The following is a 26,977-nucleotide window of genomic DNA, read 5'->3' on the forward strand; positions in this document are numbered from 1 at the left end:
GGGTTGTGCACTAGTGGTAACTCATGCACATTGTTTGACAATAAAGAGTTTTAGCAGTGGAACATCTTAGAGGAGAGAGAAAAGCAGGTTGAGGATGGTGGATGAAAAGTGCTTCCATCTTCTAGTCTGTTGCAGGGCCACACATTTTTTCGTTTGGCTCTTCTGCGCTGTAGCAGGATACATCCGTGAGTCACTTGCCTGCTTTTTATGTAGCAAGGAGATCCTCTGGAGTGATGGACCTACCTCTCCTGTCTTGTGTTTTTTCCACCTGTTTTCCTTGGTCCCTTTAGATTTGCAGAATATACTTGTTTGGGATAACATTTACGGAGCTCTCTGTAGCCTGGCTCCTGTGTTAGATGTGAAATACATCGGACTTTCCCTATTTATGCCCTAAGCTGGGGGAGAAGAGGGGCACTGTATATGTGAAAATAAATACTAGTTTTATTTCTATATAGTAAATATATAATAAAAGTAACTTTTACTAAGAAGGAGGTCTGAATTTTGTCGGACTAGAAGATACTTTGTTGATATTACTTGATTTTTTTTTAATAACTAATAATACAAAAATGAAATGTGCATTTACCAACAAAGTGATATATGGAGTGAAAAATAACAGAAGCCTGTGGAAAGTTCACAACTTCAGACTTGATTTCTCTTTTTTATTTTAATGGACAACTTGATGAACTGTAAATATTCTACTGCTGTTCTGTGCAACCTGTAAGTAGCTACTACATGGTATTGCAACAGTGCTTTTTGTTGTAAAGGAAACACAGGAACTACTTTTTCTTCATGTTTAGGCCTGATTCTCCCAGAACACTTCTCATCGTGTCAATACTCCTCTCCCCTTATCCCTTTTTGTGAATGTAAACTTTTTTTTGGTGCCATAAACTTGCTGTAACCATCTCTTCTTCCTGGCTGGAACAAAATTTTCAGGTGAGTATTTTTTTATTACAGCTCATTCCAAGGTCTAAATTAATCTTAAATGAATGTAAATCTAAATGAATCTTAAAATCACCCTTTCAAGGCTGACTGATGATCTGTTCTCCAGGACGTGCAGTTAATTTAATATAAATATGTTCAAATAAAATAAAACTGAATATACTTGTTTAATAAAATGTCTTCTGAAATACAGTCTACATGGCTTGATCTTTCTGGAGAGTACAGGGACATAGCAGCATCTCCTAAAATTATCGTTGCTGATGCTTATACCCCATCAAATAGATGTTAGAAACATCAGTTGAACAGTGAAGCATTCTTCAACTACCTCACTTTTTTTTTTTGACAAATTTCTTTGAAATGGGAAATCAGATAAACTGCACCCTATATATACTGCAAGATTTTTCCACATAGAATAAAATAATGCATTAACATGATCCAGTTATGGATCATTAGCACTTAGTATAAATAGACAAACATCTTCTGCAGCATCTACCTCAAACTCTTGAAAGGTAGTGTGCTGCCCTCTTCATTGCTGCTCTTGTCTACAGTATAAGTGGTAACCCAGCTGAAACTCATATGTTAAGAAATGATGAGGCAGAAATGGATATCTGAAAAAACAGAGGAAGAGGGAAAAATTGATAAGGCAATTGTTCTCAAACATACCAACAGACTTAACAAATACACACACACTAGGGAGAAAAAAAATATGGTTTGTGGTATTATTTTTGAAGCCGTACAAATGGAGTGAAACCACAATTCTGCTAGAGTGCCAGTGCAGAACAGGGTGGTTAAATCAGCTGCCTTCTGTGAATTCAATGATTCTGGGCTGTTCAGAATGCACTGTAATTTCGGCAGTCCAGTTTCTTCCAAAGAAAAGTCAAAACAGGCAATAACAACAATAACGACACTTTTAAAATACAGCTGATCCTTGCAGTAATGTGGCTTGTATATAACTTCTGATTTTTGTAGGTGAGGATTAAGGAAGGTGGCAGGAATGTTATTACATGCTTCTACAAAGGAAATAAGTGTGTCAGATATCCTGTACTTCCGTGATTAGACGTATCTTTTTGTCCTGTGGGCTCCAGGTTCTTGGCTATCTGACTAAAATACAGATTGTTTTCCTGTAAGAGATGGACCTGTTTCTTATCTGAGTTGTTGAGTTGCTGAGTTGTAGCAATTGTTGATGGCGTAGTACATGAGAGTTTCTCATTAAAGGCAAGTTTCAGCTGTAAACCTGTCTTTATACTTGCAACTAATAAAAGCATTGAAGTAGTTTCCCTTTTAGACTACCCTGAACTGTCGAATTTCAGAAATGGGTGCTTTCCTCTTCATTGTTTCCTTAGGATTAGTTTTGCTGTTCCTATTCTATGTGGATACTTCTGCAGCTATTGCAGTAAAGGTGAGGGTTTTTTTCTGTTTATGACGTAGGTACTTCGGGTTATTTTTTTCTAAATGGCCTGGTTCTGCAAGCAGCTAAGCGTCGGAGGCGTTTTACTAAGTCCATAGTGATACAGGAAGTAAGGAAGACACATTTCTTCAGAACCAATATTGCTTCTCGTATTTTTGGGCCACCTCTTGTGACACTTAAACTTATTCCTAATTACTTTATAAATGTCCAGAAGAACACCTTAAGGGAGTGGATGTGGACTGTTCATCATTCTCTTAGTCTTGGCATTATCATTGCATTTTTGCAGATATTACAGGCCCATGGAAGCAATGATGCATGGTGTCAAGAGATAGGAGGAAACCATATTGGGAAAAGAGTGCAGTGATAAAGCTAGAGTGTAAGAATGTAGTGGTGAAGCTTACTCGGAGGACTGCGCATACTGCAGCATACAGTCAAAGTGACATTGATTTAATGAGCTGTGAAGGCAGTTCTTGGACTCATATCTCAAATTTAACACTGATAAAATGGTGCATTCCGCAAAAAGCCTGCTCGGAATGTATTTATGGACTATCTTCATGTTCAAAAATATTAATGGATTTAATTTGACACAGTAGTGGGAGTGGGGGAAAAATTATGCTGTATTTTTTCCCTTGTTATCAAGTATGTCTTTTCCTGGTAAGAATTATACAACAACAAGCTGCAAAATGGTAAAACCAAATGTGTTTCAAGTTGAGAGCATTTATATAGTTCAGTGACGGAATTTGGAGATTAATCTAGAAATTGTCTAGCAGGAGTGTGGATCAGTTGAAATGACAAGACAGTCCAGATGTTGGATAGGAAACAGCACTCTGAAAAATTACGTTTTAACAGTTTTGATGACCACATGAGGGTCACAAACCTGATGAATGACATATTTGTAGTTAGGAATTATGTCATGTCTAGGATGAGGCACTGTGGGAAAAATTCAGGCTTCTGTATGATGTCTTCTGTGAGACAAGGAACAGAGGCCTCGATCACTGCATGTTGAGGGTAGTCCTTCATGTTCGGGCCTTGCAGCAGACAATGTGTGACTGAGGTCTGTGCAAAAATACAAGAGGTGGACGCCTTCTGTGGTTATAAACTGCTGTACTAAAATTTGCACATGAATGCTAATTGTTGAAATTGTGGCCATGAGATGTAAATGCAGGTCAATCACAACAGTGATACCCTGTGTTTCTCTCCCATGGCCTATAGTTAAACTTGTATGTGACTTAGAAGAATTAAAATACTATGCATGCAACCTTTATCTTCTCTGTTCTCTTTAATCTGTGATCTATTTTGCATGGTATAATGACAGAGGAAAAGAAATGGTGCATGAGGCCTAGACGTGTGTGGTGAAGGCTCTCTGTTATCAAAAAACATGTTGCAGAAGTAACTTCACTCATTTGAGCCTTTTCTAGTTTATTGTGATTGTGCTTTTCATCCCTCTGAGGCTAATTTTGTCCTGTGGTAACAGAGGTAAGAAAGGAGCTGCAATATGTGTCTTTGTTCGGTTCGCAAGAACCATAGAACACAGAGCTTTTGCAAAATAAGTACAGGTTCACATCTTGCGCCTTTGACTGCCTCGCTTAGCTCAGAGGTTGGTTTTGTAACCATCAAATTATGCCACACAGAGAAGTTGCAAGCGAAAAATTTTCTGCGTGCAAATGTTACTTTCTGCTACATAACATTGTGCCGCTAGACTTCCAGTTCTGTGTTTTTTGCATGATAAAACACCATTTGGAGGGTGACCACAAATGAGGACAGTAATGCAACCTTAGCTGCTTGACAAGGTTTAAAAATATGATTTACAAGCGTCTCCTACTAAAGGTCAATATATTTGAAATAACTAGGCAGGAGGATGTTTCCTGATACTAACAACATGTACTGCAAAAAGTAGAAGTAGTGTTTAATGCCTTGCTGAATTCTTCAGGATATGTTTGTTGCTTTTGTAAAGATTTCATCTGGTTATTGAGCTGTAGAACTGAAGTGTTACCTCCATTTGCCCTGATTTCATGGTACCAGAATTCTTTGTATGATTGCTTTTGTTTAAGCCAAAATTATGCATATAGTTGATAAATTGATCCATCTGCAAATATTGCTGTGCTTGATGTGTTCCTCACAGAAAAGCATCAAACTGTGCAGTGGCTGAAAGATACAGATGGTGGTTGATTTGGGGGGTTTTGTCCCTAATTAAAGAAATGACAGCAGAAAAGGATATAAAGGGGTTATCTTCAAGCCAGTGATGCTCAAGTGCCTACTGAAAGATGAGGAGGCTTGATAGTTGGTAGAGGTGTGAAGAGTTGATAAAGACTCCAAGCTCTCTGAGAGAGGTGTGCAGAACTCTGTTTTTTCTCTGATTTGGCTGTATTATAATGCAACTATTTTTCATAACAGCACTGTGCCTATCATGCAGTGTATCTAAAAATCCTGTTTATGAGTTTGGGATCACGATGTTATGCACTGATGTACACAGTTAAGGGTAATAAAAATCACATCTCACAGATACACCAGCTGCGGGTTGGTACCAAGTAGTAGAGGAAAACATGAAAAAAAAGTCTGTGTGTGCATATGTCTATATAATTTTTCACTGAATGTGGAGACTAAATTTCTGTCTATAGTTTGTGGTCCACCTAATATCAGTTTGTGGTAGATACCTGGAAGTGATTAAGCCAAGGCAGAACAATCCTTTCTTTTTAGAGTAGCTTGATATAAGCAAATGTGTTTAATTGTAGGTAGCTGCTCAGGTCTGCTGACCCTTAACAGGCTTCTGCACCAGCCAGTTCTGGTTTGTTTGCACAGGCCCCCTGCAATGGTCATTTGCAGGTACATCTCTTCAACCTTTTCTGCAGCGCAGGAGCAAGTTACAATAGTTACCTCTGCAGCTAAGCTCTACTGCACTTTGGGTTTGTCTGATTGGTTTCTTTTGATCTCTCTCCTTGATCTTGACCGTGGAATGATGCCATTTTGTATAGGTAGTAGTTGCCTGACAGCAGGCAAATGGTGCAGGACTGAATATCTGAAGCCTTTTCTGTGAGATGTATGTATGTGTGCTACACAGTGAACTGACCTTTCTGTATGTTGGGATAAAAACACCTGCATTGTTCTAGGAATAAAAATCAGGTTTGTTTTCTTTGCTCACTTCCCTGCGACATAACTTTATACTATTGGCTGTTTATTGACTTCTTAACGTGTTTTTTCCCCTCCCCTGAGTATCCTTTTGACTATTCAAAGTTAATGGTGCTGAAGGTCTGTTTTTAATAGACCAAAGCAGAAAGCCTTTCCTAGCCATTTATTTTCTATTAACATGTATTCCTCTTCTACTTCGGCTCCCTTGCTCTTCATGCACTGCTGCTTCCTGTTCCTCTTTCGCTCCCAGTTCAGCTGTGCACAATCTCTTACTGAGTCTCTCCCTCCCCTTCTTGACTGCTTTTCTCTTTTTCCCTTTGTTCCCCATCCTAAATTGCTCACTGTGTTCACTTGTGCTCTTCCTGTTTTGTGTGTGAAAGTCTTCAAAGTGAAAGAAAGTATGCTTTTCGGCTAGTTTTAGGTTTTTTCCTGCTGTGAGGACATAAACAGAGCAAGTGAAATTGGCAAAGTGAAGGCTAGCCCAGAGAGACGGAGTTTCAATGGCTTTGGCTGCTTGCTGAGCAAAGAAGCATGCATACCCTCACGGAGACGCATTCCATACAGGTGTGAAATACCCCTGTAGATTCCTCTTCCATCCACCCACCCTGATATGAGTCAGCTCTTGGAAGCTGTATTTGTTATGCAGAGTACCTGTGCTGCCTTAAACTCGGTGGTATGGAAGCAGATCCTTCCAACCCTGTGCAGAGACCACTCTGGCTGAGTTTGGGACCTGCTGGGCCCATTGATGCAAGAGATTGTTCGGAGATAGATGTACCGACACAGGTGGATTGTTTACTAGAACAACTAATCAAGGGTTATTTAATTAGAGAACCTCATTACTACTTCCATGATTCAGAGAAACTCCCAAGTGAAGTGTCTACCATAAAGTATTGCAGGACTTCTGCTTTATCCTGGTGATCTGCTGTGTTAAGGCTGTGTGTCTGTCATAGCCCCACTTAGCATCACCCTGGCAGCTCCTTCATCCTCTTGAGCAAAAATGCAAGCTTAGACCTGTGTCTCCAAACCTGTGCTTTCAGCTGAAAGCCATTTGCTTTGAAGAGAGAGATGGATAGTGTCCAGTTTTTCTGGCCTTTATGCCAGACCAGTGTTAGTCACTGCTAGCTAACGCAGCATTTTTTAATGGGGTGCAGCACCTTCAGTCTGGCCTTGGAGGCATCTTACAGTGTCTAGCCTTCCTCTCTGTCACTCTGGGATGTGCATACGTTCACTTGCACACACATGCAAGCACACCGGCCAGAGCACCTCAGTAAAGATTTTTAGGGGATCTCCTAATCCGCTTCTTAAACTAATGGCCTTCTCTTACAAGCATGTGGCTAATACAGTGCTCTGCAAGAAGACACTTCACACCACCGTCACCATTTTTGTGACCTGCTACTTCTGCTGCTCCTGCAATGACGCGGCCATCTGTCTGTCCTGCGGCCATCCTTGCTGCTGCAATGATAAGGAGGGATAAGCACACAGGGTAGTCTGGGTGTCTCCTGTTTGTCTCACTATTTTCTTGCCCTTGATTTACTGGTCCTTAGTAAGTAGTGTATAGCATAGCTAGCTAGTCCAATTAACAACTATCTCTTTTCTTGTACCTAGCTAATTGTCAGGCTGCTTACTCCTGGGAACAAGACATAAAACTGAGAGGTTCAGGGAGTAGTAAGTGCACACTGCTGACAGCGATTATTGAAAGGCAATTTTCTATAAATACATTCACACATTTGTGCCATTCAGCATACTGATCTATGTCACCTTGGACTAATAAAATAACAACACAATCATCAATGAAATCATAGGCTGAAAAAGATATTTATTTAATCAGACATTCCGAGTGATTAGTGCCAGGTAAGGCATACTAGAAAGTGGAGTATCAGATTGTATACTTTAAATTGTAAGAACACTCTGTTCCTATGAGAACATATCGATTTAAATGATTTTGTTTTTTTTTAACTTTAGTTATGGAAACTTTATAATGTTCATAGCCAGTGACTATATTTTATCTTGCTGGAATTTTGTTCTCTTTCTAGTTAATGATTCATATAACAGTATGCGTTAGGCAAAAAGTATGATTAAGGTTTGTGTTTTTTTTCCTTCTAAATGCTGAAAGCTGTATTTTTGCCTTTTGAAAACCATGATGTGGGCTGTTAACTGACTTACAGATAATACTGTATGCCTTTTCTAACCTAGTCATAATGATGCTTCTAACCCAGTTATAATATTGCATTGAGAGATGTAGATAGTGTTTCAGAGGGCTTCTGTGTGAAGGAAGGAGGTTCTTATTCAGGCCACTCAAAAATTCAGAGACCTCTTTCATTTGTGGGAAAACTTGCACTCATTTTCCTTGGAAGAGCTGATAGGTTCTGGTCTGTTCTCTTCAAAATGCATTGGTGTTAGGCTGTGTATGGTGCTGCCCACTGCTTGCTCTTGTTGCTGGTCCTATTCACTTGGTTAAAGTCCCATTCTCGTTGTGTTCACTTCTATTTTATTGAAAAGCTGATTTATGTGCAGGTATGTACTTTGCCTATAGTGATAGCTAAAGATGTTAAATTTTTCTGTAATATTTCCAGCTAAGTTGTTTTAAAAAGCCCCAGCTAGCTGTTTGCAAAGAAATTCCTGGGGAGGAGGACTGTGGTATTGCTTATATATTGTTTATGAACTTGCATTTCTTCTACAAAAATGTTCATATTGATGCAATTAAAGGGGAGTATAATCCACATCTGAAAAATAATGGAGTGTTTGAGAACTGGCAAAAATATTTAGTAATGACTTCATTTTACTGTTGTGCTGCGAAAAATGTTCAGAGACAGGTTTTACAATTTGGTTTGGCAAGTGAACGACTGTTGGAAAGCAATACACTGATGTCATCTGACTGTAAATAACTGCTTTAAAATGTTTATTTGAAAATGTCTGTGTTGCCATTTATAAATTCTGTGGCTAGGTTTCTATACCTTAAAACAGCTATACATATTTCTTCCCAAGATAAACCTCATGTTCCTTAATGCCTGTAGTGTAGGTATGTATACTGTTGTGTTTTTGTTTCTTAAAATACACTACAAGTATATTCATAATTTCAGATGACTGCCAAATTCAGCATACTGTCAGGCTGCTGTCAGGCAAAAAAGTAGTCGGTTGCTCCTTCTGGTCTGCCCATCGAAGACAGACTTGGAGAACAAAAGTACACAGTTCCTTATAAGGGGAGTAGTAACCTGTTCATTTAAGCAGCCACGTGGTCAGAGAATGGAATAACTTTTTAACACTAGCTGTTCTTTTGGTACGTTTAGTGGTGCATTTCTACTCTAGTGGCTGTAAAATGACTGTCTTGGATGACAACCAGACAGCAGCTATGACAAATAGTAGCCATTTCTTTACATGCTGAGCAGTTCTTTCCTTAATTGGTTTGAGAATTTGATTTTATTGTATTACTCTTTTTTTTTAACTGCTCTTGTCTGATGCAGCTTCAGAAATTATTTTCCTCTCCATTTAAGCTTTCTCTGTAGGTTAAAAAAAATGTTAGAAAACTCATTTAAACCAAGAAGACTCCAGCTTTTGTGCTTTATAGGGCATTTCATAAAGTGGGATAATGGTTTCCCCTTCAGTAGCTTTGCAAGTGATATAGGAAAGATTTCTGAGGAACTTTTGCTCTATAGCAAGCTGAGAGCGCTGTGCCTAATCAGAGGATTTTTTGTGATGTAGGAGTTGTTCTGTGCTGAGAATGGTACAAGAGAGTTTTTTAAAAATCATTTTCAAGAGTAAAGTGAGATTTTTATTAAATTTGAACTACAATTAAGTTGAAGGGATCCAAGGAAAATGTCTACTAATCCAAGGAAAATGTCTATTAATTTTAATAGTACGACTACTGTTGTAACAGTGTGACTGTTTAATTAGTCACAGTAGATTTTGTTATTCAGTACGGTAACTTAAAGTGTCTTTCATCTGAATTTAGACCGAACTTTCAAATTTGGTGCTTACATCAGTCTTCTACATACATTCTTGAGTGACCTTATTTTTCCCGCAAGCTAGGCACCTGAAAAACAAGTTGCTGTTTAGGTATACATTTGGGAACCTAACCTTAGCCATGTGTTACTATAGATGCTTCCCATCTTGAGTTTAGTTCTAGTGCCATTGCCCAGCCCACTGCTGCCTACACTGCTTTCCATCTCTCAGTCTTGCTTCCTGGTTTTGTGGTGAGTGGACTTGCAACTCTAAGGTTATGTGGAAGTACGTGAGTGACTGAAACTGAAACAATTGATCTCTCATTCAGCATGGGACAAAGGTCTGACATGTTGCACCACCTTCCTCATCCTCTTCCAAATTTCTTCTTGATCTCAGAGGAGTCCATGTAAGAGCAGTGCTTGCCAAGGTAAGGAGTTCTGTTATGATTATTATTATTATTCTTTAGTAGGTTAGTTTTTGGTTAGTTTGATTGTCTAGGTTAGTTCTCCTGGGGCCTGGGGAGCACTGACGATATGATAAGGATGCTAGTGACTGTGTGCTTGGGAGGCCAGACCGTAGCAGCACCAGCTTGCATCAGCTGAAGTTTTTGCACATATACAGCTTGAGTGGTACATGGTGATAACTATGGAAACCAGGAGGAATCATGACAGGGTGTCTAGACCTTTCCCCTCCTTCAAGACTGTACTAACCACATTTAAAACAGTTGTCTAATCTGTCAAAAAATCTCCGATATTACGTCACATCCTCCAAGGTAGTCTGTTCCACTCTTCAGCTATTTTTTTGCAGCTGTATAGAAGCACCCTCAAATGGAGACAAAAATGGAATTCTAAAGACTTCAGTTTCTTGGATAACCAGACTGCTGAAAAGCTGACCTTAGATAACATTCAGTATAAGCTGTATGTACAAAAGTTATACTTATAGGACGCAGGGTAAGAAAGCATAGAGAACTTGAAAATAGTGGTAATCCACTCCAGCATTGAGCTCAGTGATATGCCCAGTGCAGATCAGTCTGCAAACTTCACTGTGATTGATTATATGTTAATATACTAATGGGCTGAATAATTCCCACTGGCGTTTCACTTACAAGTTGCCTGTGGAGAACTGATGAATAAATTACACCATCTGTTTTAGTGCATGTGTGCAAATAACTTCTGTTCTCTTTCTTCGTTATGTGCTTTTGTTGTAAAGTTATGTTTGCATATAATTTTTGAGTTGGTGAAGTAAAATATAGTATGGCTGACCTTTTGTTGAGGTGTAAAAAGGTGGATGAGTAGAGAAAAGGTAAGGATCTCAAAACAGAGCATTACAACTATTGTGAAGTTCTTGTTTCATAAACTCTTCTCGACATACTAATTTGTTCTTTGCTTTTCTGCTTTTGATCTTGTGTGTTCACTCTATTTTTTTTTAATATATCTAGCCCTATCCATTTGACCTATTTTTCATTTTTTGAATGATTCTTGCTGGAGTTTCAGATCACTAAAATTGTTGGTTTGACCAAATTCCTCTCTTGTATAGTACTCCTCGCCTAGCAAGGTGGGATTATTTGCACCTTTGTTTGTGTAACTCCTTTAGAAACTAAGTAACACTTCAAACTGACTTCTTTTTCCCCTTTAGAAACTTAGTAACACTTCCAACTGACTTCTTTTTCCCCTTGTATGAGACTTCATTCATTTTGGATCTTACCTACCGATAAAGTGAGTGATACAGATTGCCTACCTTTCTTTCCAAAAACCATGACAATTGTGTTACATGATCCCTGTCATTCGATTTTGCACGTACTGTGAAAGACAAATGTAGAAGAATTTTCCCTGTAATTGTTCTTTTTGCCTTTCTTTATCAACCGTTTGTCCCAACATGCTGCAGTACTTTTTTGGACAGGATGCATTATGTGGTGGTTTTATCTCAAAGTGCAATGTCTGGTATGTGTTAGGAACGTTAGGACCATTGCCATATCAATGTCGCCAAAGTAATGGAGCAGAGCTCTGATTCTGGACGCTGCAATGTCTTCTACCTGTGCCCTTCATTGTGATACTACTGTAACATCTAATTCCTTCTGCTGCATACAGTTGTATATAGAGTGCAGACGTTTCCTGCTTTCACTTGTTTCAGAGAAAACACCATCTTGAAGTTTTTATTCATTAGTAACTCCATTTGGCTTTATAGAAAGATTACTAGTCTTCTAAAAGCTACCTTTGTTTGCACATGAAATCTCAATTACAAAAACAGAAGTAGGAGTTGGGAAGCCTTTTTTGTCTAGGTACAAATATGCCTTGCTACTTTATATGCTTTCAGTCTGTTACAAAAGAATGATAAATTAATGAGGCCATTTCACTTTGTAAAAGGAGGGCCTGTTAGCAGTTTCTGCAAAATACACAGTGTGATGTCAGTTGTGTCAGGGATCAAATGTTTGTTCGTTCCAATTGCTAGTCTGGGATCAGTGATTTGGAAAAGTCTTATAGTTCTTAATACATGAACGCCATCTACTATGCAGTAGAAAGTTTGCTCTGCTCTATTGGTGTTTGGAAAGACATCAGAGATCCTTCAGTGCTTCTGGGAAGAACGGAAAACACAGCAGTTGACAGTAGAGGTTAAATAGGCTAATAGGCGGTAAAGGAGTAAAATTTAAGACTCTCGGAATGAAGCTTTGAATCTGGAAATTCATGGAGGCAAAAAAGAAGCCAAACAACCACCTCTTTCCTAGAGGGCTTTGAAGGCATCTGTGAGATGCAGAGTTTAAAAAAATACAGAAGTTACAAATGGAAAGGGATGTGTTTTGATGGAGCACAGTATGCTGTGTTCTCAAGGACTTCTAAACTTTGATTTAGAAACTTTAATTAACTTTAATTAAACTTTAATAAATTTGCAGTTTGATTTCCATTGTGGTAAGCAAGTTTCCATCTGAAAAATAACAGCAGGTTATTTTCAAAACAAAGAATGTGATTTGTTACAGAAAATAAAATTCGTAGCTATAGCTTGTGCTATTGTTGTGGCTGTTTCTGTGACTGGGTATTAGAGTTGTAGTGTCTTTGGCCTCGGAGAACGGGTTAATGCACTAGGAGTACCACTTCAAATGTAAGAGGGCAGGACTCTTGTAAGTTTTCAAATCTCCCACATAAACTGTATTCTCAGTATTTGTAAACTTTGATGGGGTGATATTTGCAGGAGTTCTACCTTTTTGTTTGTTTTCCCTTTCTGAAAGCTAAAGGAGGAGGATAGATTTGACACTTCTTGCAGTAAACCAAAAAGTTACAATATAAACAAGTATAGTTTATAATATGTATAACACTGATAAATTACTTGTCAAATTCAGCCTGCAAACTGAAAAAAAATTGATACTCCTATTACCACCTTTTATAAAAATAATCAAATACTGTGCCGTATTCCTGGAAATAAGGGGTCACTGTAGAAATCAAACAGTATCAGAATCTTCGCGTTGTACTCAGATTAGTTACTGAGAGCCTAAAAGAATCTGGCAGGGCACTGAAACTAATGTGTGTTACTAAGCTAGGTAAATAAAGGTGGTGTGAACAGCTGAGATGACTTGTACTAGATGAACAGTATAAATGGCAGTTCTGTAATGCTTTTTGCTTGCTGCTTGCTCTGTAGCCTTTGTGCTATGCTGATGTTATCACGAAGACCATGAGAAGGAGGAGGAGATTTTTTTTTTGGTTTTACTTTGGATGTGAATTTCATCATTTTTTGTACTGTGTGTGATCTCCCTCTTATTTTTTGAAACTGGACAACATGAGCAGGGTTGTCCAAGGAATATTTTTTTTTTTTTTTTGCTGAGCATAACAGGCCATACAATTTCTGGTCTGCTTTTCTTAGCTCAGTGCAGCTGTTCATTCTGAAGTTGTTCATCCTAGCATTAATTAGCAAGACCAACCTGTTCTGGTTTTCACTAATGCAAGAACTGTTACATTACTACACAAAGTTCACCCAGAAGGTTTGACTTTCGATCACTCTTAAAACCTCTACAACCCGTTGGGATGTGGGGAACTTGCCAAGGTAGCAGACCTCTCCGTTCATTTTTTAATTCACTCTTCCCCCCCCCCCCCTTTACAATTCATACAAAATTTTTTTTACCTGACAGATACACAGAAAAGTTAGGGGTTTTTTTTATTTTATTTTTTTTTTAGCAGGGTAAATTTGTGGTATTTATGATGCAGTAAAAAGTTTGCTCTGCTTTCACAGTTGGTGTCTGGAAATACATAAGAGACCCTCCAGCGCTTCTGGGAAGAGCGGCAGTCACAGCAGTTGACAGCAGAGGTTAAACAGGCTAACAGGCGTTACAGGAATCGGGTAGATTAAAGAATCTCAGACTGAAGTTCTGAATTTGAAAACGTGTGGAGGAATAAGAGTTTTTCAGATTTGAAGCTCTTTCAGGATTTCCAGTGATTGTCCAGTGCAGTGCATACGTAAACACTGACTTCGTTATCAGGATATATTGGTTTAAAAATACAGAAGAACTTTTACTCTTTGAATGTTTCCGATATGGGAGCATACAGGTATGTTTGATCTTAGATGGCTATGTGATTTCTGCTATAAAGTGAATCCATTCCACAGACTAGTGTCTGGGATATTATTTAAAAAAAAAAGGAGAAAAAATAAATAGCTGAACTGTATACGTATTTTCTGACAACTGAGTGGCTGCATACACTACCTCAATTTTTATTTGAAGGCTATGTGACTGTACGGACACTCATGTACAAAGAAAGTTTACGGACATTAAAAGACATAAGGTTTTTGGAGTTGGGTTAGCTTGTGATGACTGTTGAGAAAGCTGTAGGATGTTTCATGTATTGCCCCTTTTCTTTCTCTTTGCAATACACCAAATTATACTTCCTTCCACTTGTTTGCATCTGCTTATTGGCACGCTGCCTAGCAATGCTTGCAGGTTCTTAAACACCACTCTGCATTGTTTGGTCACCTCAGAGTGAAGGCAATTAAATAATGAAAATTATAGTTTAAAGTGTAAAGAAAAGCTCTATAAAGAAGCTAAAAAGTAATGAAAACAATATAGGTCCCACTTTTCACCTGATGTTAACAATTCAGCTGCCTCCTGAGTGTTCTGAAAATAGTGCAATGCAATAAACTGAGTTCCCTTCTTCAGTTCCTATTACAGAATCACAGAGTGTTCGGGGTTGTAAGGGACCTCTGTGGGTCATCTAGTCCAACCCCCCTGCCGAAGCAAGGTCACCTACAGCAGGCTGCACAGGACCTTGTCCCCACGGGTCTTGAATATCTCCAGAGGAGGAGACTCCACAGCCTCCCTGGGCAGCCTGTTCCTTCTTATGCTTCAGTTTGTGCCCATTGCCCCTTGTCCTGTCGCTGGGCACCACTGAAAAGAGTCTGGCCCCGTCCTCCTGACACCCACCCTTGAGATATTTAAAGCATTTATAAGGTCCCATCTCAGCCTTCTCTTCTTCAGGCTGAACAAGCCCAGCTCCCTCAGCCTTTCCTCATAGGAGAGATGCTCCAGTCCCCTCATCATCCTCGTAGCCCTCCGCTGGGCTCTCTCCAGTAGCTCCTCATCTTTCTTGAACTGGGGAGCCCAGAACTGGACACAGTACTGCCGATGGGGCCTCACGAGGGCAGTGTAGAGGGGAAGGAGAACCTCCCTCAACCTGCTGGCCACACTCCTCCTAATGCACCCCAGGATGCCATTGGCCTTCTTGGCAGCCAGGGCACACTGCTGGCTCATGGTCAGCTTGTCGTCCAGGGAGTTCCCAGGGAGTATGCTCATATTTTTATGCTGATACACCCAGAAGTATGCTGATATTTTTAACTTGATTTTGTATAGAAACAAGATGTATGTATGCAATTTGCATATGTGTTGAAGGATGTTTTGGGTGTCCCAAGCCCCTTCCTTTGCAAATAAACTTAGAAATAAGCCTATTGTTCAAATTCTATTGCAGATGGAAGGGGAAAGCTGTGGTCAGTTTTGGGTGACCTAAATTTTTCAATAAAGTTTGACAAGGGGCCAGAGTACTTGTAAGTTTCATGGAAAAATAGACGAGATGACATCTAATTGGGGAGGCCAGTGCCGATATATGTGTCACATTAGAATCATATTAGAATCCAGACAGGAAGAAAACTTTATAAATGCATCATCTCAAATAGAACTTTGCTCAGTGCTTGAGAAGGTGTGAGCTCCAGTCTTGATCATGCCTTTTGATCTTGGAGCTGTGGGAGAGTAGTTTGGTTTTGGAGCAGTCGGGGTCAGGGAGGATCACAAGAGTGGGTTTATGAATATGTGTTGATGGATTTCTTCAGCTGTGGAGCATTTTTGGTTTAGAAGTTTTTCCCCTTCCTGCATTGCTGTGTTACAAAGATAGCCAGTTTCACACTGGAGCTGAAATCTGGCAGCATGTGACTCTGTCCCCCAAGTGGTTTGTTGGAAGTGTATTGCCATAAAGATCTGCAAGTCCTTTTAATGAACTGAGGAACTGACTTGTCAAGCTACTTTGACAAGTACCACAAGGAAAAGTGTAACCGGGCAAATCTTACCGGTAAAAATGAGTTTTGCAGTAAATAAAATGGCTGTGATTTTCATAGTTACATTAAAAGTTGCTACTTTAAAGTAATAATGTGGGAGTGACAAGGGCTACCAAGGAATTTAACTTCATGACTGTCTTTAATGGAATACACTATAAATGCTGTTTATAGAATTAGAAATGACTGGCAACATCTTTACATGTTACTTTGACAAACTGCCATCGTCAAGAATCCAGTCTTTTGTTGAAAACTTCCAGTTACTTATTGTGTTTAAAATTATTATTCTGATCATCTCTGTTTTTTGTCTGGTTCTGACTTAATATCCTTGGCATTAATTTAATCAGAGATTCTGCATGCTTTTCTGAGGAGTCAGCTGCCCTTTATGTCTTCTTGGAGGAAGAATACCGTTTAAGATGAAAAAGTGGCTATCTCTAAGAAAGAAGTTACCTGAAATACATTGAAGTGTGAGAACCAGATTTCTGGATTAATTCCAGAATTGTGTATTCCATCCCAATGCATTGACTTAGTAAAAAAATGAAGTGTTTCCTGAAAACCCAGTTGTGTTTCAGACTCTTAAAGATCAAAAATGTGCACCAGTCTACTATATTTGTGTATTATTGGTCTTAAACAGGCATAATTACTTCTTGTATTTTTTAACTTCTAGTATTCTCCCTGTGCCCACTGAAAAACTTGAAGTGTCATTTTGTTTTCCTTTTTGTTTGTTTTTTACTCTGCGTATTTAAAATGTTAGAATATGCCAGGTGAAAAGATAGCAATACATTTTCTTTCAAATGAGATTTCTCTTTCTGAATGTACTAGCCACTGTAGAAGCTTCCCAGCAGTACACCTGGGGAGGTATCTCTCACAAAAGCCGGGAAAAAAAAACCCGGTAAGTTTTAACTACCAGGCAGGACAAGGCGGCGGTGGTTGTGAGAAGCTACATGGCTTGTATTTGGAGTGTGATTCCTAAATAGTATGTGTTATCAGTGCTTTTGAAAAACTATTTGTTAAAGAAAATGACCTAAAGGTGCTAAGAAATGCATTCTTCAAAGAAATTTGTTTCCTTGATAGTGGAAAGAAGGCAGAACTAATCTTCAGTTGGATGAATTAGTGTGTGAGGCCCGTAGGACCCTAACGACGGCGTTTGTCGTGGATGTTGACTTTCACTGACGTTGGTGGAATTTCTAAAGTTCACTTTAAAGAAGGGGCATTCAACTGTTAGTACCAATACCTGTTCCTGTGAGCTGGGCCTAAGCAATTAAGGTTATGTAAAAACAGATAGTTACTTGTAACCTGCAAAATGAATGCCTTGTGCTGTCAGTAAAAGGTGAATTTCTGCTATATAAGGAAAGTGAAATTAAAATTTCCAGAACAACAAAAAAGAAGCTGGGTAGGAAATTTACGTTTGCTAGCTGTCTGTCACCGTGGTTCTCAAAACTCTGACTGCATGGTGGGCAGGGTGGTACTGGTGTAGCGGGATTCTGGCGACACAGAGAAATTAAAAAGGCACCCCTGCAGGTTTAGAGAAAAATGCATATGGCACTTTTTCCCCAGGATCGTGGAAATTGGAGTTTGTGTTAGTTAAGAAGCATATGATTCAATAATTCCAGTATGAGACACTGAACTGTAAAACGTAGATTTTTCATTTAAAGGTTGAAGCTTGTATGAAGTAGGTATGATTCTTTTAAGTCTGCATTTAGGACAAGGCGTTGTTCTGAGCAGAAAGTTGGAATTGAAGGCTGTAGACTTGTGTCTCAGGAACTGAACAGGTCACGCTGGTTTTTGCTGTGGATAATACTGATGACCAAAACCCTTCAAGAGGGTTTGGGAAGAGTACTCTTTAAATGTTTCTCTTTTTGTCCATTAAATGGACTTTAATGTTTCTCTTTTTTGTCATCAGGTCGGATGTGTGGCGTCTAAGAAGCTAAACAGACAATCTTTATAACCCGGTCTTTCACTGAATACCTACAGTATTTTGGAGACTAGATGTTTTCCTCCTCCCCCCCCCTCCTCCATTCCCCCAGTCTTGCTTTATTGTGAGCCTGCCCTTTCTCAAATACGTGCAGAAATCCAACGCTTTAGTTACGGTAGTTTCCTGCTATAGTAATAAATACATAAATAGTTGTAGCTTAGCCTGGAAGTGGGTCCAAGACTAAGTTGTGACCTGCCTTTGCACGGTTAAACCTCAGCAGAACTGAGACAGTAGCTGTTGCTATGCACGACAAAAAGCTTGTCAGAAGGCACCCTATGCCATTTCAGTAGCTGCAGAGCAGGGAGAAAATACACAGTAATACTTGCTTTGCAAAAAATTAGAAGATGGCATAGGAGACGATTGTCACAGCGAAGATGTTGATAAGATGTTTAACACAACCCCAGTTAAGTTAGAGCTGTGTGCTCTGTTTCTCAGAAGATTAAGAGCTGAAATAATTCCATTTTAGATGCCTCTAGAAATGAAATAAACTGGCACAGATAGGAAAAATTTACCTTCTCCATGGTGTACGATTTTTTTATACTCGGTAGTTACTGAACTTTGGATCTCATTGTCTGTTTTCCTATACTTGGCAGAATTACAGGGGTGTATTTTCACATGAATGGGGTGTTCTTGAATACTTTGTCTGACTATGCTGGGAACAAACAGGCTTTTTTTCCATGTCTGGCATGACTCTTCTCTTCAGCTAACTTCTTACTGAAAGAATGTTGCATTTATATGTGGCTTTTGCTGAGTACGTATGATCATATTTTGGGAAGTTTTGGGAGTAGTCGAACACCGTGTTATATCGATAGTCTTGGGGGGCTGTGGAGAACAACAGTTTGAGGGGTTTTGGTGGTTTTACCCAGAGATCAGTTGATTAGACAGTCTTCCTCAACACAGCACTAGTGGTGATGAAAATTACATTTCTTTTCCTGCTAAATCTGTTTTAACAGAAGTTCTTGTTGTCTGTGTTCATCTACTGATAGAGTTACAGGTGTGGATTTTTTTTTGTCTGAGGTGCAATTACTGGTCTGCTTTTCTGAAGTGGAAGAAATTGAAGCCTTTTATGCAAAGGTTTCTTAGTGGTGTTATGTATACTTTTCAGATTACTGGAAAATTAAATTCAGTGTATGAGGCCTGGCTGGGTTGTTTTTGTAGACCAGTTTTTAGTTACGTATAAGATGCTATTTGTACTGATTAAAGACAAGTAAGATTTTTTTTTTCCCTGCCGGAGTGGTTGAGAAGTTAAATTGAAGAATAGCTTTACTGATGTGATTTAAAACAGATGTGAAGGATGGGAGGGAGAAGAGGTATCAAATTGTACCTGATTATGTAACATTTTCTCATATGTTTAGTCAAAGCATTTTAACTGTGAAGTAGCGCACCTCAACATGACTACTCAAAGAATTATGCTGATAGTAGCTACCATTATGGAAAACTTCCAGAATGAATTTGTTATCTATGACTATTCAATATACAGTCCTCCAAACTCTTACTGCTTATCTTTTTGGCTTTGGTGGAATTAAAATACGGGCTATCCCGAATTACTGGAGATTATAAGGTTTAGTATTTAATTTGTAAAGTCCTAATGGAAGAGACCATGTAGTTACACAACAATCTAGAGCATGTATGTCTACTACTCTACAGAAATGTTTTATGGTAGAGTTGCTTGTGCCACAATAGTGAAATATCTAGGGCAAAGGGAAATTAGACTGCACTGATTCTATACTGTGTAATACTGCTGGTTTCTACGTATATTAAATGACCCATTAGTAACCAGGTTATTTGCGAAGATTATTGAAAAGCATCACTCGTAGCTGGATTCTTGCTTGAGCAAGAACCAGTAGAAAAAGGAAATCTAAAGCTATTCTGTGAGATATAAGTTTGTGATGACATAGTGAAAACAGATTTTTCATTTAAAAGGTTCTGGAAAAGGTCGACACCACCGATGGATGGCTTGATCTTCACTGTCAGCTCCAGATGACTTGTCCTGTTGTTCATAAGGGTATGTATACTGCCACTGTGAAAGTGTTGGCAAAATCTATAATTATTTTAAAACATGTCCTTGTAGCTTTTTGTTTTATTGACATTGGCAGCCACACTTAGAGTGTCTGACCCAAGTGATCTCTGACTTAGTGGTTTATTTTTGATGTAGCATTGCTTCAAAGCCATGATAAGATGAAGTGTCAAATACCTCCAAGCTCCTTTGAGGAAATACAGCATGTCAATGCAGCCAAAAGCCTTGGACCTCTGAGATGTGCCACTGAATGTCTGGCTTGCAAGTTTCGTAGTTTAGCCCATCATTGTACTTTTCAAGATCATCTCATGCAGTCTGCTGAGCAAGGTTTCACTGCAGTGTCTTCCTGCAGACCCACTTACTGGTGTGGGGAAAAAGAAATAAAGTGGTGTGTAGAATGAGCCATATGCTGGACGTATTCCTGCGGCAGTGCTGTCCTTTTAGTCTACCTGGAAAATCCTTCTAGCTGTGCCCTAAATATGTCACTGATCTTGCTGACTTGTCTTCTAAAAAGTTTGATTTCAGCCTGTTTTGGTTTCGGCTGACGCCGGCAACAAAAGCGCCACGTGGCCGCCCCTCCCCCTGCCAGCGTGCGGAGGAGAATGGAAAGAAAGAGGCAGAAACTGGTGGGTCGGGATAAGGTCAGTTTAACAGAACAGCAAACAGAGGGAAACAGGAACGACGGTATAAATAAGGAGAAAACACAACAACGAACCACACGACCCAGACAGCCGCTCTCTCAGACCGCACCGGCACCGCGCCCCCCAAGCCGCGAGTGAGTTCCCGCCGCGCCGCCCCCCCCCACCGGAACCCAGCATGACGGCACATGGTATGGAATACCGGGCTCTGTTTGGCCAGGTGGGGTCAGCCCCCACCCCCCGGCTGTGCCCCTTCCTGGAGTCCGGTGAAAATTAACCCTGTCCTGGCCAAACCCAGGACATTATCCACCCCTTACTCCATACCATCTACGTCATGCCCAGGTCCCCCATTGTCCAGTTGATCACCACCACTTCTCCTGTCTCCAGATATCATTCCCTTAGTCTATGGATCATCACTCTAAAGTGTCCGTTGAGTTCATTTAATCCATGACTTCAGGCTCCATCTGTCGTAATGGTCTTCCGTGGCAGAGGAGGTGATGTGTGGTGATGGGCGGTCACTTGCTGCATCCGGAGCTCACGGCTGATGTATCTGGTGCGGCCCGTGCCCACAGTCTGCAGGAGAGGTTGATCTTGATGAAGATGTTGGATGCCAGTTGTTGAAAACCAGGTCCAGTTCCATCATCGCTGTGCTCTGCTAGGTTTTCATCGAAAAAGTCCATCCTTCTTTAATCTGGAGAATTCTTACTACGCTACTACTGGTACAAAATATAACAATTATAACAGTGATAACAGACAGTGACAGGGTTATTTAACAATTAACTTTATACGATTTATTTATGGACTACTCTCGCCGAAAATTAAATCCCCATGAGGTACACTTCGGACTTCCCCATCCTTCCTCATTACCCACCAGGTACACCCAGGTCCTTGAGCAAAAGCAATCCCGCGGACGGGCTTGCCTTTGCCCGAGGCAGGACTAACCCAAACTGTCTCCCCTAACATGTTCCACATGTGCACTACAGGGACTTTATCCCCTTCTACGGGGCGCTGAGGTTTTGACTGGGCAGGACCAGCCCGGTTGGTGGACCCTCTGGTGTTCACCAACCAGGTGGCCTTTGCTAAATGGGTATCCCAATTTTTGAAAGTCCCATTCCCCATTGCTCTCAAAGTGGTTTTTAGCAGCCCATTGTAACGTTCAATCTTTCCAGAGGCTGGTGCATGGTAGGGGATGTGATACACCCACTCGATACTGTGTTCTTTGGCCCAGGTGTCTATGAGGCTGTTGCGAAAGTGAGTCCCGTTGTCCGACTCGATTCTTTCGGGAGTGCCATGTCGCCACAGGACTTGTTTTTCCAGGCGCAGGATGGTATTCCGGGCGGTGGCATGGGGCACAGGGTAAGTTTCCAGCCATCTGGTGGTGGCCTCCACCATTGTGAGCACATAGCGCTTGCCTTGGCGGGTTTGTGGCAGTGTGATGTAGTCAATCTGCCAAGCCTCCCCATATTTATATTTTAGCCATCGTCCTCCATACCACTGAGGCTTTACCCGCTTGGCTTGCTTGATTGCAGTGCATGTCTCACATTCATGGATAACCTGTGCGATGGTATCCATGGTCAAGTCCACCCCTCGGTCACGAGCCCATCGGTATGTCGCGTCTCTTCCTTGGTGGCCCGAGGTATCATGGGCCCACCGAGCTATAAACAGTTCACCCTTATGTTGCCAGTCCAGATCCACCTGAACCACTTCAATCTTAGCAGCCTGATCTACCTGGTGGTTGTTTTGATGTTCTTCAGTGGCCCGACTCTTAGGGACGTGGGCGTCCACGTGATGGACTTTTACAACCAACTGCTCCAGCCGGGCAGCAATATCTTGCCACAATGGGGCAGCCCAGATAGGTTTGCCTCTGCGCTGCCAGCTGTTCTTCTTCCATTGCTGCAGCCACCCCCACAAGGCATTGGCCACCATCCAAGAGTCAGTGTAAAGATAGAGCACTGGCCACTTCTCTCGACTGGCAATGTCTAAAGCCAGCTGGATGGCTTTCACCTCTGCAAACTGGCTGGACTCACCTTCTCCTTCGGCAGTTTCCACGACTTGTCGTGTAGGGCTCCATACAGCAGCCTTCCACCTCCGCTGCTTCCCCACAATGCGACAGGACCCATCCGTGAACAGGGCATACTGTTTCTTATCTTCTGGCAGCTGGTTATACAGTGGGGCCTCTTCAGCACGTGTCACCTCCTCCTCTGGCGATGCTCCAAAATCTTTGCCTTCTGGCCAGTCCATGATTACCTCCAGAAATCCTGGGCGACTGGGGTTTCCCATTCGGGCGCGCTGGATGATCAGCGTGACCCACTTACTCCACGTAGCATCGGTGGCATGATGCGTAGAGGGGACCCTCTCTTTGAACATCCAGCCCAGGACCGGCAATCATGGTGCTAGGAGGAGCTGTGCTTCAGTGCCGACCACTTCTGAAGCAGCTCGAACGCCTTCATATGCTGCCAGAATCTCTTTTTCAGTGGGAGTATAGCGGGCCTCGGATCCTTTGTATCCCCAGCTCCAGAACCCCAGGGGTCGACCTCGAGTCTCCCCTGGTGCTTTCTGCCGCAGACTCCAGGTTGGGCCATTCTCCCCGGCTGCAGTGTAGAGCACGTTTTTAATATCTTGCCCTGACCGGCCTGGATCAAGGGCTACGGCATGAACTATCTCCCGTTTAATCTGTTCAAATGCCTGTCGTTGCTCAGGGCCCCATTCAAAATCATTCTTCGTCCGGGTCACGTGGTACAGAGGACTCACGATCTGGCTGTAATTTGGGATGTGCAACCTCCAAAAACCCACAACACCCAGGAAGGCCTGTGCTTCCATTTTGCTGGTGGGTGGAGACATAGCTGCTATTTTGTTGATGACATCCATTGGGATTTGACGGCACCCATCCTGCCATTTTATTCCCCAAAACTGGATCTCTTGCCCAGGTCCCTTGACTTTACTTCGCTTAATGGTGAAACCGGCTTTCAGAAGGATCTGAACTATTTTCTCCCCTTTCTCAAAAACCTCCTCCGCTGTGTCGCCCCATGTAATGATGTCGTCGATGTACTGCAGATGTTCTGGAGCTTCACCCTTTTCCAGTGCAGTCTGGATTAGTCCATGGCAAATGGTGGGACTGTGTTTCCACCCCTGGGGCAGTCGATTCCAGGTGTACTGGACGCCCCTCCAGGTGAAAGCAAACTGTGGCCTGCACTCTGCTGCCAAAGGGATGGAGAAGAATGCATTAGCGATGTCAATTGTAGCGTACCACTTGGCTGCCTTTGACTCCAGCTGATACTGAAGTTCTAGCATGTCTGGCACGGCAGCACTCAGTGGTGGTGTGACTTCATTTAGGCCACGGTAGTCTGTTGTCAGTCTCCACTCTCCAGTAGATTTTCTCTCTGGCCATATGGGACTATTAAAGGGTGAGCGAGTTTTGCTGATCAATCCTTGACTCTCCAGTTGACGGATCAGCTGATGAATGGGGAGAAGGGAGTCTCGGTTGGCACGATACTGTCGCCGGTGCACCGTTGTGGTCGCGATTGGCACCCGTTGTTCTTCAACCCTCAGCAACCCCACAACGGAAGGATCCTCCGAGAGACCAGGCAAAATGGACAGCTGTTTAATTTCTTCCGTCTCCACAGCAGCTATGCCAAAAGCCCACCGATACCCCCTTGGGTCTTTGAAATAGCCTCTCCTGAGATAGTCTATACCAAGGATGCACGGAGCCTCGGGGCCAGTTACAATCGGGTGCTTCTGCCAGTCCTGCCCAGTGAGGCTCACTTCAGCCTCCAATACACTCAGCTCTTGGGACCCCCCTGTCACTCCCGAAATGCAAATGGACTCTGACCCTTTGAACTCTGATGGCATTAAAGTACACTGTGCACCAGTGTCCACTAGAGCTTTACACTCTTGTGGATCTGACATGCCAGGCCACCGAATCCACACCGTCCAATAAACCTGGTTATCCCTTTCCTCCACCTGGCTGGAGGCAGGGCCCCTCTAATCCTGGTCAGAGAATTTGCTGCTCACCTGCTGTAAAAATGACTTGGAGGTCCCCTCCAGAGGATCGAAATCAAGGTCAAACTGTCTACCTGGTCTGGAGAGCTGGCTGCTGGAAACTGGAGCGGCATTTTTCCTAAGAGAATCCCCTTTCGTGATTGTTTTACCTCGCAACTCACGTACTCGTGCCTCTAGACTTGAGGTGGGTTTTCCATCCCACTTCCTCATGTCCTCTCCGTGGTCACGCAGGTAGAACCACAGGATGCCCCGTGGTGTGTAGCCTCTGTCCTCTCTCTCCTGAGCAGAGAAACGCTTGCCCCTAATAGCTGAGATGCTGGCCCGTACAGGTGGGGAGTAGGACATATTCTTTTCTAGTCGCTTGACCAGTTTCTCCACAGCTGAGACAAGGGAAGAAGAGAGACTTTCCTCATATTGCCGGAGTCAGACAGCCACCTCATCCACTGTTGGTGCCTCTTTACCTTTCCAGTCTATTATTGCCAGTGAGTTGGCATGTGAGGATGGTGCGCTCCGCACAAACTTCCTCCACATGGATTGTGAGCACTGGAGTTCATGTGGGTCTGTGGGTACCTGCTCATCGTCTGTGTCACAGTAAACCAGCTCCCACACAGCTAATTCCCTCAGGTACTGAATACCCCTTTCCATATTGGTCCACTTGCCAGGGTAGCATACAAAATCGTCACTGAAGGGGTACCTCTCCCTCACGCCTGACAGAAGTCTCTTCCAGAGGCTGAGGATTTGTTCCTTTTTCCCAATGGCCTTGTCAATGCCCCCATCCCTGGCCAGGGATCCCAGCTGCTTGGCTTCCTTGCCCTCTAATTCCAAGCTGTTGGCCCCGTTATCCCAGCACTGCAGCAGCCAGGTGGCAATGTGCTCGCCTGGGTGGTGTCTGAAGTCTTTCCGCATGTCTTGCAGCTCGCTCAGGGACAGGCACCGGGTGATGATCTCTGTCTCTATCTCCCGCGATGACCCTGGCTCATCGTCATCCCTCCCGGAGCGATCTGCTCTCTTTGCGTCTTTCTTTAGTTTTACGGGGGCGACTGCTACCGGCACAGGTTGGTCATTGGGTTCAGCCGCGATGTCTGCAGCTGGAGCTGGGGCTGGAGCTGCTGCTGTGCCTGCCGGGGAAACCGAGGCAGACCCTGCAGCTGTGGCAGCGGCGGTGCCGGACGGGGGGGCTGTGACTGCCTGCTGGGCTGGAGGGGCTGCAGGGCCGGCTGGGGGGGCAGCGCCAGTTGCAGCGCCTGCCGCTTCGTTCCTCCCCCCTTCCCCTTTAGGGCACTGAACCGTGTTGAACAGGGCTCGGTAGGCGTGGGCCAGACCCCAGCACGTTGTGGTGATTTGTGTCTCTCTGGAGTTCCCAGGGTGGCAGCACACTTTTTGCAGATATTTTACTAGTTTGTCCGGATCCTGCACTTGTTCAGGGGTGAGTTTAAAAACACCAGGAGTGCCCACTGCCCTAGACACCTGCCCATGCTGTCCCACACACCCAGCCACTCACAGCTATCCAGCCCCGGGGCAGGTCTCTGCACGATGTTCTTAACGACTTGTTTAACCCTAAACAAGACCCAAAACCCATTCAGGAGGCAGAACAATAGGAGAGTGCTGGCCTGAGCATCCCACGGGTACTCGAAATTCTCAAAAGCCGTTAGGACCAGCCTCAGGGAGAGAGGGGGTCGAAAGAGTGGGGGAAGGTATTCCCTCCGCTTTTCCCCACAGGCTGGGTTTGATTATTCACAAAATCTAAGACATAGGATCCGAGGTACGGAAATGACTGCAGTGCCGCATGCAAATACAAGCCTAATTTCATGCACAGTGATGTTATCAGATCATAAGTCGATATCATACAGTACAGCAAAATCATCATCCTGATCTTTTTTCCCCGAGGTAACAAACAGCACGGCGGCAAACACATACAGCAAGTAAGGATTTAGGTAGCAGAGATATTTGATCAAAGTCAGAAATATTTTTACCGGCGACTTGAACTAACACAGTAAATGCGTATAATAAATTTTAACAAAATGTAAGAAAGCAGTTTTAACACCCGCTGCTCAGCCCTGCCGTTATCCCCGCTCCATGTCTGGGCGCCAATGTAATGTTTTGGTTTCGGCTGCCGCCGGCAACAAAAGCGCCACGCGGCCGCCCCTCCCCCCGCCGGCGTGCGGAGGAGAATGGAAAGAAAGAGGCAGAAACTGGTGGGTCGGGATAAGGGCAGTTTAACAGAACAGCAAACAGAGGGAAAACAGGAACAACAACGATACAGGTAAGGAGAAAACACGACAACGAACCGCACGACCCAGACAGCCGCTCTCCCGAACAGGACTGGTGCCATGCCCCGCCCCCAGCTGTGAGAGAGTTCCCCCCACCGGAACCCGCGCCCCGCCCCCCACCGGAACGCAGCGTGACGTCACAGGGTATGG

General features: G+C 42.6%; 1 protein-coding gene across 6 annotated transcripts in view; it reads left to right on the forward strand.

Moving 5' to 3' along the window:
• Positions 1-26,977, forward strand: part of PIP5K1B (phosphatidylinositol-4-phosphate 5-kinase type 1 beta) — a 139,947-nt gene that overhangs the window by 16,575 nt on the left and 96,395 nt on the right. For 3 of the 6 annotated variants that reach the window (XM_075411082.1, XM_075411081.1, XM_075411086.1), the window contains exons 1-2: positions 9,757-9,839; positions 19,827-19,908. Coding sequence is in view for 3 of the 6 variants with exons in the window: in XM_075411083.1 (XP_075267198.1) it covers positions 19,884-19,908 (25 nt within the window). In the remaining 3 variants the exon portion in view is untranslated. Of the gene's footprint in view, positions 1-9,756; positions 9,840-19,826; positions 19,909-26,977 lie in introns of those variants that run through there. The other 3 variants (XM_075411083.1, XM_075411084.1, XM_075411085.1) reach the window with 1 other exon arrangement.

The sequence above is a fragment of the Opisthocomus hoazin genome, chromosome Z, assembly GCF_030867145.1.
Source record: "Opisthocomus hoazin isolate bOpiHoa1 chromosome Z, bOpiHoa1.hap1, whole genome shotgun sequence".
In the NCBI taxonomy this organism is placed as follows: Eukaryota; Metazoa; Chordata; class Aves; order Opisthocomiformes; family Opisthocomidae; genus Opisthocomus; species Opisthocomus hoazin.